This window comes from Rhincodon typus, chromosome 2 (genome assembly GCF_021869965.1).
Source record: "Rhincodon typus isolate 14 chromosome 2, sRhiTyp1.1, whole genome shotgun sequence".
NCBI lineage: Eukaryota > Metazoa > Chordata > Chondrichthyes > Orectolobiformes > Rhincodontidae > Rhincodon > Rhincodon typus.
The window spans coordinates 92,816,741-92,829,636 of record NC_063333.1 but is presented as its reverse complement, the minus strand read 5'-3'; the positions used below and the strand labels follow the sequence as shown (position 1 = coordinate 92,829,636).

Below are 12,896 nucleotides of genomic sequence, written 5' to 3'. Positions count from 1 at the left end.
ATCTTAAATGACGCTATCGTGCCCGCCTCTACCACCTGTGCATTCCAGGCACCCACCACCCTCTGCGTAAAGAACTTTCCACGCATATCTCCCTTAAACTTTTCCCCTCTCACCTTGAAATCATGACCCCTAGTAATTGAGTCCCCCACTCTGGGGAAAAAGCTTCTTGCTATCCACCCTGTCTGTACCTCTCATGATTTTGTAGACCTCAATCACGTCCCCCCTCAACCTCTGTCTTTCTAATGTAAATAATCCTAATCTACTCAATCTCTCTTCATAGCTAGCACCCTCCATAACAGGCAATATCCTGGTGAACCTCCTCTGCACCCTCTCCAAAGCATTCACATCCTTTTGGTAACGTGGTGACCAGAACTGTATGCAGTATTCCAAATGTGGTCAAACCAAAGTCCTATACAACTGCAACATGACCTGCCAACTCTTCTACTCAATACCCCGTCCGATGAATGAAAGCATGCCGTATGCCTTCTTGACCATTCTATCGACCTGCTTTGCCACCTTCAGGGAACAATGGACCTGAACACCCAGATCTCACCCAGGACTGTCAGCAATACCCTCCTGACTGAATACCACTGCACTCTCAGCTCTGGGGAGGGGGCGGGGGGCATCTATTCTGCTGATGCATAGGCCAAAACCAAAGAATGATGATAGACATGTCTGTGACATTGGAATCATTGCTTTTCACCATGTTGTTTATCGTCTAGTTGTGGGACAATTCTCCCAATTTTATGAGATGTTGACAAGGAGGATTTGTGGGATTGACTGGGCAAAATCTGCCTTTGTTGTTGTGAATGAACTCATATCTCCACTGAATTGGTCCAGGCATTTGGATTATTGATCTAGTAATACAACCACTGCTGCTGTGATCCATCCAGGAACATTCAGGAGGGTGGAGCTTCTGGCTTCAGCCCTTACAGCAATATTCTGGTATAAAGAATGCAATGTACAATACTTTTGTGGTATGTACAAGTCCAGCCTGTTTGCCTACGGGTTTCCCAGGCTGTCTCACAAATAATCAGGGAGAATACATCACCACCTAAACTGGCTGCCCCACAGTAATTTGATATTTCAAGGAGAGTTAATTGGCTGGAGATAGGACTTCCAGCCCTCGCATGGGAAAAAGTCACACCTCAAAAAGTTGTCAGCCAATCTAATTGGCTTCAGCTCTGTAGTCTCAGTAATGCCACAAACATCAGCGACAGATCTAGGCCTGCAAACAATCCTCAGAATCTAACTCCCAGACCAAGTCTGAAAATCTCAGATTGAGGAGCAGAGGTGAGGCCAGAGGGAGTTGGTGATTGGGGAATGGGGGGAGTTAGTGGCAAGGGGTGGGGGTGCAAGAGAGGGGTGGGAAGGGTTTCACCTGCAGGAGACAGACATAGTATAAAGGGCTGGCTGACGTTGAAAAGAAACCAATGTCAGACACAACCCCTACACCTCATTTTGGCTGAGTCCTCAGAAGGATCATGTTCCGATCCCCTATCAATTAATTTCTCCTGCTAGCCTGAAAATTAAGGCCAGTCAGGAAATGGTCCTTAAATGATCCCTTATTGGTCACTTAAGGGCAGAAGTCAGTGGGTCAGCCTAAACTGTGCCCATTATACCATAATATTGCAGAGAGTTTGGAGCCTCCAAGAGGCCTATGGGAAAGCTCCCATCACTCCCAACTCCAAATTCATCAACAGGGGAAATTAAAATTCTGCCTTTGCATTCTAATTCTGATGGTAGTGTTGAGGGGATTTCATCTCTGTTTGCCTTCACATTTTCTATGCTGGTACAAACAGCCATATTTATATTCTGGAATACACTAGGGATTGAAGATAGTAATGTGTGTGGTTAGGTTCTGCAAGGCACTTCTGATAAAATATTATCTAAGCTGCAGAAGATGTCAGTCTGGTCTTTGTAGAAGATGATCCAATTTGATCCCTTTTGTATACAAGATGCCGAGATCAACTGAGAGTAACATTGTATGGACGTTTCCCATTAGGGAGAAACCTACTGGTTGCAGCGGGTTTCTTAAGGAGGTGTACACCCGACCCCAAGCAGCACTATCATAGATCCAGAAGAACTTTCTCTGAAGACACATAATGTGTTAGCTGAACAGGCAAGTTGGAGAGACCCAAATTTCTTAGATCTGGCATTGTCTTTAGTCCCTGAAAATTAGAAAGCTAAACATTTTGCTGACTTTGGAACCAGGAAAAACTTCTATTATATTCCTACACAGAACAGCTCAGAGGTGCAAATAGCCAGATTTTATGTTTTCTGGTCCATAAAAAGGTCTTGCAAAGTTTCAACTGAAGATAACAAAAGTAATTTCTAACTAAAATTTTGTTTGTAATCTTAGTTTGCAGAAAGTTTATTTTTGAAGTTGATACTTCCTAACAGCATCAGAACAGTGGCATAACTCATGAGAAATTCAGCTTAGCCATTGGAAAAATGTAACTGCCTGTCAACGCAGGAATGTCGAATGTACACATCAAGTTTAACAAAATCATATTCTCTAGACTGTATTGTGTTCTGCAGGTTAGATTATACCCAAAGTCAACTCTGGAATGCAAGATATCTGGATTAATTTCAGTGTGACGTGAAATCCACTTAGAGGGATAATTTCTAGAGTTAGGAATGCATGCTCTCACTATCCTGTCCTGACTGTCATTAGCTCTGCCATGATGTAAATTCAAACTTTTATTGCAAAAGATAATTATAGGGAAATCATGCAGTGGAGTTGTCCTGTGAAAAAATATATGGTATGTTGCACTGGGCAGACCTACTTAATCACATTTTGAATCACATGTTCCTAATATACTTCATGTTTTTTGTGAAAGTACAACTTTAACTATTTGTACCATGATGATGCTTTCATGATGCTTTCCTCCCATGCAACCTTCAACCAAAAACAGCAGCTAGATAAAATTGACTATCACCAAATGTAGTTGAAGTGAAATTGTTTGGAAAATTTCAATATTTAGGTCGACAACCTTTTCTTAATACTGCATTAAGTATATTATCGGTTCTCTTCCTAGTAAAATGCAGAATGGGTTCAAATACTAACATTGACTTGGATGCAAGTATTAACGACACAACAAATATATTTACTATGACGTTAACTCACATTGAAGCAGTGCTCTTGGTAACATTGTTAAACATTAATCCATCATTGCACAGTATAATACTCACTGGTAAGTAAGGCATTCCTTAAGTGCAGCATTTTCTTCTCTGCATTTTATAACCATTAAAAAACCTTTCTCCTTGCAGCATTTGCTAAAAGCTGTAATGACATAGAAAGTTTTAGTCAGTCAAAGTATTAATGCATTGATTCTTGAGATATTTATAGCCAATGTGAGGTAAGGTGTTAATCTTAAAAGTTGATAATGTGTATGGATGAACTTTTAAAGGAGCTGATGAGTTAAATGCAGCCTTAAGTATTATAATTCAGAAAAAGAGAACATGTGGAACCTTTCTTTTCCCTTCCTTCTGTATTGGTTCAGATGGTAACTAAGTCCTTGTTTGGGGCTATTATTAATTCAAGGAAATAATCAATTTGATTTAGGTATTTTACAACACTGACTTGTGCCAGGTAGATAGTGGACAGGCACAGGTGGGGTGGGGGTCAGGATAGAGATAAAAGAGTTACTTGCTGGAAAATTCCTAAGCACTGGCCTCCTCTTACAGTCACTGAAATCACGTGGCTAGCCGAGTACAATTTTGATCAATGGTAATCTGCAAAATGTTAATAGTGGGTGATTCAACCATGGCAATGCCATTGAATGTCAAGGGGTGATGGCTAGATTCTCTTGTTGAAAATGCTAATTGCTTGGCACTTGCGTGGCATAAATGTTACTTGCCATTTACCAACTCAAGCATAGATTTTGTCCACGTTTTGTTGCATATGGGCACTGACTACTTCAGTATCTGAGGTGTTGCAAACAGTGCTGAACATTGCAATAATCATTGAACATCCCACTTCTAATAATAACCACAAACATCTTCATTTGTACCAGATCATTTAATGTTTTTAGCCTGAAGATGTTTTTGATAGGTGACTATTTATACACTAATCACATGATTGCAGTTTTGAAGTTCCAACCGTGTTTTCGTTCTCCATTCACCACACTATTTCTACAATTAGTCACCCACTCAACAACATCCTCACTTTCATCACTGATAAACTCCTTTCTATTGAAACCATTATTCTTTCTTCTCTGGACATTCTCACAAGTACAGCCATCATCTCTACTCCCATAAGTGTAAGGAATGGAGATTTGGATGAGTATGATGTACAACTTGGTTAGCTTTCCATCTGGATCACTTAAAGCACCATCAGGTACTGCTTGTCGGCCAAAACTGCTCGTTGTTTAACTTTCATCCAGGAACACAAAGAAAGCCCTAGCTTCTCCTCTCAACCTGAATCCATAGTCTTAAATTCCTCTTCCATCTCCTTGACTCTTACATCAAAAATTGCAAGGGACTTGTGGATCTGTTGTCACTACGATTAAGATTATTCAATCAATTGCCATTCCCCTACCCTACTGGGTTAAACCTTTTCTAAGGTAAAAGACCTTCACATCTTTCTCTAATTTCTCAGGTCCTCTCCAAATTCATTTTGCAAATGGGATCTAAATCCTGCATCCGAGAGTCTATTCTCAGCAAACTACTGACCACCCAACTTCCATTCCTAGCTCCCAAATCAGCTACTGTTCCCCTTTTGAAAAACCTGTAATAACCACCCCTCAGTAAAAATAAATGCTTGAGCCTACTGTTCCTACACACGACCACCCCATTTACAACCTCCATTTCCTCTTCAAAGTTTTTAAGCATCTCCAAAATCCATATGCATCTTTCTTGGAACTCAATGACTGAATCCCTCCAATCAATCTTTCTAGTTCTGCTGCTGCCATGGTTGAATCTCAAGTCATAAATGATATTCTGCGTAATTGTGACAAAAGTAAACAATCCGCCTCATCCCCTCAATCTGTCTACAGTCATTGACACAGTTGACATTAGGAATTTTCTGAAGAAGGGTCTAGACCCGAAACATCAGGTTTCCTGCTCCTCTGATGCTGCTTGGCCTGCTGCATTCATCCAGCTCTACACCTTGTTATCTCAGATTCTCCAGCATCGGCAGTCCCCACTATCTCTGACATTAGGAATGTCCTGCAAAGTCTCTTCAACATCATCCAGCTATGATGATCGATGCATGCCTGGTTTTACTCGTACCTAATCATAGCCATAGTCAAAGTGTCACCTACAATGGTTTTTCTATTTGACCCAATACCATTACCTCGAGTGTTTCTGAAGGATTTATCCTTGGCCCCTACTATTTCTCACCTACAAACTGCCCCAGAGACATCATCAGAAAACAAGCAAGTTTCCACAAGCAGCTGATAATAGCTACCACTACAGCATCAGCAACCTCAACATCTCCACTGGTTTCAATACCCAACAGAAACATTGTTCCCTAGAAAATAACTCCAATCCTCTTTGCTGGCAACTGCTTGTAACTTTGGTGATACATTTAGTCCCAAGGAGAGCTGTCTAGTACATATCTGCAACACCCATCGATGTCCACACCAACTTACCCCTTAAAAATACCATTACATCTGTGTATGGTTTAATAAATGAAAGCATACAAGTTCATTTTAATGTTAAAACAAAACCTGCATTAATTCTTATATTTTAGGATATTTTCAATTCTCTTCAATTTTGCTGGGAAATGTATCAAGTCAATTTATGTGGTCAGTTAGAAAGTCACAAGTCAAGGCTCATAAATACAGAATTTAGATATTTTGAACTATCATGTAACAACAAAGCTCCTGCATTATTTTATCAAATTGCAGAACTTGAATTACTGAATAATTCAAATGATATTTCATGCAAAAACAACTTTGAATTAACAATAATTATGTAATATACCTCCACAATAATTCCTTTCGCAGATTCGTTCCAGTGTCTTATTTGTGCAAATATGTGTACTAACATTGAATTACCCAACTGATTCAATTTTCACACATGAAAAGACAATATTGTACAACTTTTTAATGACCTAGTTAATACTGTATATATGCCAACAGTAGATTTTAAGCCTTAAATTAGCTATTATCAATGTTTTGTCACTTATTTAACCAGACGGTTTTAATTAGATTTTTTTCAGTAATCTGATAATTTGTTTGCTTGAAGATGCAGCAAGACTGCAAACCAATACCAACATTGTACACTGCATGTTAATTCCAATTTAAAATCCAGCAAATTGCTCTGATTAATAAAGAATGTTAACAAATCATGTAGTTTCCATGTCATTTACTAATAGTGTTCTTCTTGCTTCTTTCCTTCTTCTGCTTCTCCTGCTTTCAACCAAATTTATCTGAATAAGGCAACCTATTCTTGAGCTCTGACACTGAAGTAAATGGAGGAGTAACAAACAGAGCAGGCTGACATTCTTGGCAACTTCCTCAAGTTTCTTTTGCTGGTCACCTCCTTTCGATGACCGTACCATAGGAACATGGAACAACATGAGGTCATTTGTGTGATCAACACATTTTTCTCAAAGAGTCTGTAAAATACATCACATTAGAAAACAAAAACTCAAGCAGGAGTGCTCAACCATAGCTATGATCTACATTCAGTAATTAGGTTGAGAATAGCTACTTGGAGATATCAAAGAATCATCATCGCCTGGAATTCTTAGCAAGATTTACTGCTATTTTCTCATTTTCACTGGGACAAACGAAAGTAAGAATTAGCAAACATTAAAGCGTTATTATACAGTAATTTTCAACCAGAATTACATACGAAAGGAAATTCAATTCAGTAACTACCTCCAAAGGATACAGTTCTTAGAATGGAATGATGATGAGAAACAATATTCTTCAATTCTATTGTCCCCTAGTGTCATTTACTGTTAATTACAGGTTCTTCAATTCAATTTAAAGTAGTGAAACAATAAATAATTTCCCTTTCTTTAAATTTAGGTCTCATCTGTACCTGATATTATTCACCAAAACTGAATTCCAACTATAACAACAGTCAAACTATTGCTTTCTTTCAGGTGCCAAATTTAATAAAAATCCAGAAATTCCTAATTTAAGACACAATATTTAACATACATGGGCTATAAAAGTACACAACGTACATGTTGATTCAAATGTGTGAATTATGGAATTTATTTCACATGCAAAATTACAACTTGACAAGAACTAATTTCCTGCATGGCACTGACAGTTTAAAAATATCAACCAGCTGCAAGCACATTATTTACAATAGAAGGAAGACATATTTTTCCTTTATAATGTAAAACTTCATGTTCTATTTTTTTCACTAACAGGGTACTGAATATTCCAGCAAATACAAATTCATCTGGTTTGCTACTAGGATAATCTGACAAAATATGAAGGCGAATTTTACAAAATGCAACACTAAACTGAAAGTTTGTACCCACTTGATCATACTGAAACCTTAAAAATCTGGCAAACCACTGGAAATTCAGTTCCCTGACTGGCATTATATTAAGTGTGTATTTCCTTTGATCCTAACTTATTGCACTGGATGAATGAAGTAGATTTGTAAGTCTAAAAATAATTTAGTATTTCTCATGTAAACTTCATAGGTGTGCTTTTACAAGGCGAAAGAGGTAAATACCAAGCATTAATGGCTCAAAGAACAGGTTTTTAAAATGTTTTCTGCAAAACATTAAGTGATGTCTTAAGTGGTTGGAAAAGATTATACAACTGAGACAAAGCAGAGGGATTTGAAAACAAGGACCTTGCAGTTGACTAAGAGATAGCAAGAACTGCAGGTGCTGGAAGACAGAATCGATACAGCGTGGAGCTGGAGGAACACATCAGGTCAGGCAGCATCAGAGGAGCAGGAAATTCGACGTTTCAGGTCAGGACCCTTCATCAGGACTCGGGAGGGGGAAGGGAGCTCAAAAATAAATAATGGAGGGGTGGGGCTGGGCGAAGGTAGGAGGGGTGGTAATAGGTGGATGCAAGTAGGGGGTTGTGGAGATTGGTCAATGGGAAGGGTGAGAAGGAAGACAGACAGGTTGTGTCAGGTCAAGAAGGGGGGTGGGGGGATGAGAGGGAGGGCTGGACATGGGATGAGGCTGGAATGGGGAGATTTTGGAGCTGGTGAATTCTACGTTGAGGCTGTTGGGCTGTAAGATCCCGAGGTGGAATATAAGGTGCTGTTCCTCCAATTTTCGTGTGGCCCCTTGTGACATTGGTGGAGGCCCAGGATGGACATGTCACCAAGGGAGTGGGAGGGGGAGTTGAAATGGCTGGCAACCGGAAGATGGTGTTGATTAGAGCGAACAGAGCGCAGATGCTCCACGAATCGGTCACCGAGTCTGCGCTTGGTCTCTCCAATGTAGAGGAGACCACATCAGGAGCAGCAGATACAACAGACCAGGTTAGAAGACGTACAGGTGAATCCCTGTCAGATACAGAATGATTGTTTGGGGCCTTGGACAGAGGTGAGGGGGGAGGTGTAGGGGCAGGTGTAGCACTTCCTGCGGTTGCAGGGAAAGGTGCTGGGTGTGGGGGTTGGTGGGGACTGTGGAGTAGACGAGGGAGTCGTGGAGAGAGCGGTCCCTATGGAAAGCAGATGGGGTGGGGTGGGACGTATCTGTTTGATGGGTGGGATTACAGGTGATGAAAATGGCGCAGGATGATGTATTGGATTCAGAGGTTGGTGGGGTGATTTGTAAGGTCCAGGGGCTCTCTATCCTTGCTGTTGTTGTGTGGAGGAGGTTTGAGGTCAGAAGTGCAGGAAATGCAGGAGATGCAGTTGACGGCATTATAAATCATAGGAGAGGGGACATTAAAGTCCTTGAAGTAGGAGAGCATCTGGGATGTCCAGGAGTGGAACGCTTCATCCGGGGAGCGGATGCGGCAGAGGCGGAGGAACTCAGAGCATGGGATTGCATTTTTGCAGCAGGGTAAGTGAGAGGAAGTATAGTCAAGGTAGCTATTGGAATCGATGGGTTTGAAGTCGATGTCGGTGCTAAGTTGGTTGCCGGAGATGGAGACGGAGAGGTCCAGGAAGGGAAAGGAGGTATCGGAGATGGTCTAGGAGAATTTGAGGTTGGGGTGAAAGGTGTTGGTGAAGTGGATGAATTGCTTGAGCTCCTCAGTTCAGCATGAAGCGACGTCGATACAGTCATCAATGTAGTGGAGGAAGAGATGAGGGATGGTGCCAGTGTAACTGAGGAGAAGGGACTATTCTATGTATGATATGAAGAGGCAGGCATCGCTTGGACCCATGTGGGTGCCCATTGCCACCCCTTTAGTTTGTAGGAAGTGGGAGGAGTTAAAGGAAAAGTTGTTGAGGGTGAGGACAAGTTCCGTCAAGTGGATGAGAGTGCGTTAGTGGAGGGGGACTGGTTGGACCTGTGGGAGAGGAAGAAACTGAAGGCTTTTAGGCCCTCCTCATGGGGTACAGATGTAGAGAAACTGAATGTTCATGGTGAAGATGAGGTGTTGGGTGCCAGGGAATTGAAAATCTTGGAGAAGGTGGAGGGCGTGGCTTGTGTCCCTAATGTAGATGGGGAGTTCCTGAACCAGGGGGAAAAAAAAACAGAGTCAAGGTAGACGGAAATGAGTTCAGCGAGGCAGGAGCAGGCAGAGACAATGGGTCGACCGGAGCTGTCATGTTTGTGGATTCAATAGGACACAGGACCCAATAAAAGTAGACAAGAATGGCTGTGCAGGGCTTCAGGCAATAATAAATGTACAGGAATTTATACAAAGAATGTTACTATGTGAAGGATGAAGGCTGACAAGAACGCATTTTACATCTTCAAGGTTAATTAGGGCACACTAATGGTTTCAGCAACAGAAGAGGTTGGGAGGACATTAAGTGAATACTGTACCAGATGTGATAACCAGCAACCTTGGTGACAGACAGAATAAGAGGTAGAAAGCTTGCTTCAGAATGAAACATTGTAAGACAATGAGATTAGCCTGGATGTGTAGCCAAAAGGCTTGATGGTGTTGTTGTCTGAGGCACAGCTTGTTGGCAACTGCTTCAGCTGTGAACTGCTGACAAAATTACTTAGCTATGTTTAAGTATGATCATTCAATTCTAATATTTCACAGATTTGAAATAAAACAATTCTTGCCCACTTAGGACCTTCAGCCTAAATATAAGAAAATATTTAGAATGATTTCAAAACGGTGACAATTGATAATGGGCTGATAGACTCTGACAGCACTGGAGTTTCTTTGAAACAGCATAATTCTGAAGATCATGCTCATACCCAGTATGAGAATTTGGGTATGGAGCATTTACAGACCCAAACACTAATTCACGCTTAGTGGAGTGGTTTCACAAGTTATATTTGCAAAATTATAGACATGTTACTGCAAAAAAAGCCACCACATATTAATTTCCTTGCTGCAAACAGGAGATGCAGCTTCTGTTCCCACGATTGTCAATTTAAAAAAAATTAAGGTAGCAGAGAGACAATCATTAGCTTCACTAAGGAGACAAGTTTTGACAAAGTTTTTAAATACAGGAGAGTCAAGGGAGGGTATTATAAATAATAACATCCAGGCAGAAGATGGGTCTGTCATCAATGATGGGTCAAAGGTCAAGGAATAGAGCATATGTGAGATCAGAAGAGCAGCATTTCAGAACAGTACATGTGGTCAGTGAAAATTGCAGAAATGGGAGATTTATCAAAAGTGTGGATTCTAAGTTAAAGTAAGGAGAACAGGAATTAGCTCAATGAGGAAAGTGGGTGATAGGTGAACATCAGAGCAAATGTAACATAGTTTTATGGATCTTATGGAGGTTGGAAGTGACATGAGGAAAAAGAAGAGAGGAGCTTGATGTTTTGCTTGGTGGACATGGTAAAGGGACATGCAGCAGAGCCATTAAAAAGGTGGTCTCATTTTAAGTGGCAAAGAGTAAATGCACTCCTTGCATTTGGTGCTGAAGGGAAGGGGCGTGTGATATAGGGAGACTGTTTGCAATGGAGAAAGGAAGCCAGTGTCCGTTTTTTTTTATCCAGGATGGTCCTGAAGTAATGAATGATTTCTCTTGAAGACATCGCAGCCCCAGAGTGTATGATGTGATCCATTCAGTTCAAGAGGTGCATGGTCAAATCAGTTTTATGCCAGATTAGTTTAGCCTGTATCTCTTAAACATCAATGGGTATCGGGGGCAAACAGGTGGTTAGAGTCATACCTGACACATCGGACAATGGTTGTGGTTGTTGGAGGTCAGTCATCTCAGCTCCAGGACATTTCTGCAGGAGTTCCTAGGGTAGCGTCCTAGGCCCAACCATCTTCAGCTGCTTCATCAATGACCTTCCATCCATCGTAAGGTCCGAAATGGGGATGTTCGCCGATGATTGCACAACATTCAGCACCATTTGTGACTCCTCAGACACTGAAGCAGTCCGTATCCAAATGGAACAAGATCTGGACAATATCCAGACTTGGGCTGACACATGGCAAGTGACATTCGAGCCACACAAATGCCAGGCTCTGATCATCACCAATAAGAGACAATCTAAACATTCAATGGTGTTAGCATCACTGAAACCCCACTATCAACATCCTGGGAGTTATCATTGACCAGAAACTCAACTAGACTCACCTCTGGTAGCTACAACAGCATGTCAGCGGCTAGGAATGCTGTAGTGAGTGACTCAACTCCTGACTCTCCAAAGTCTGTCCACCATCTACAAGGCACAAGTCAAGGGTGTGATGGAATACTCCCCACTTGTCTGGATGGTTGTAGCCCCAACAACATTCAAGAAGCTTGTCACCATCCAGGACAAAGCAGCCTGCTTGATTGGCACTACATCCACAAGCATTCACTCCCTCAATCACTGACGCTCAGTAGCAGCACTGTGTACTATCTACAAGATGCATTGCAAAAATTCACCATAGATCCTCAAGACAGCACCTTCCAAACCCACAACCATTTCGATCTAGAGGACAAGAGCAGCAGATATATGGGAACACCAACACCTTCAAATTCCCCTCCAAGTCACTCACCATCCTGACTTGGAAATATCTCGCCATTCCTTCACTGTCACTGGGTCAAAAACCTGGAATTCCCTCCCTAATAGCATTATGGGTCAACCTACAGCAGGGGACTGCAGCAGTTCAAGAGGACAGCTCACCACCACCTTTTCAAGTGCAACTAGGCATGGGCAATAAATGCTGGTCAGCCAGCAACACCCACATCCCACAAAATGAGTAAATTTAAAAAAAGAGCAGCGCAAAGAGGCAGGGTCACATTAGCGGTGCAACAGTGCGGGAGAGAGTAAGAATTTTGTTGTGCACACAGACATTGAAGATGGAGTGCAGCAAATGTTTGTGGATTAAGTAAAAGGACCAAAAGGTAGACAGTTAGAAGCTTGCAAGTGACTTGGGAAAAATCATTTTTTTCAGGTATGCACTCAGACATAAGTCAGAAGAGGTGACGTGTGACTAGAGCAATTTTATCTGTGATTAAGATGTTTGTACTGAAGCATGGCAGAGTTAACATAGAGAAAACTGTAAAATTAGGAGGAGGTAAGTTGAAATGAAGAATGAAATTATTGAAGATGAGGAGATGATTTCGGGGAAGTTGGTGGAAGAAAGAAGTGACAACATGTTGGTTTTAAACTGGGGATGTGTTTGGGATGTTGGGAGTGTGCAAAAGAGCAAGGATTTTATTAATAAAGAAGTGAGCGGGGTGTGGAATGCCACAAGGTGCTTGAAGGAAAAGACACTATCATAGTGATTGCTGAAGCTGTGATTCAATGCTAAGGATCACAACCTCCATTGCAGCAGTTACAGTCAGAAACGCTGGTTGCAGATACATAGACAGGATCATCACCCATCAGCCAAATTTAATTCACTGACAGGAAACCAAAGAACAGA

General features: G+C 41.4%; 1 protein-coding gene across 1 annotated transcript in view; it reads right to left on the bottom strand.

Moving 5' to 3' along the window:
- cmc1 (C-x(9)-C motif containing 1) overlaps positions 1-3,290 on the bottom strand; it is a gene marked incomplete at its 5' end in the record, with an annotated part of 28,858 nt that extends 25,568 nt beyond the window's left edge. Inside the window, one exon of the mRNA XM_020516880.2 lies at positions 3,196-3,290. Coding sequence (XP_020372469.2) covers positions 3,196-3,290 — 95 coding nt within the window. The remainder of the gene's footprint in view (positions 1-3,195) is intronic.
- Between the last annotated feature and the right edge of the window lie 9,606 nt (positions 3,291-12,896).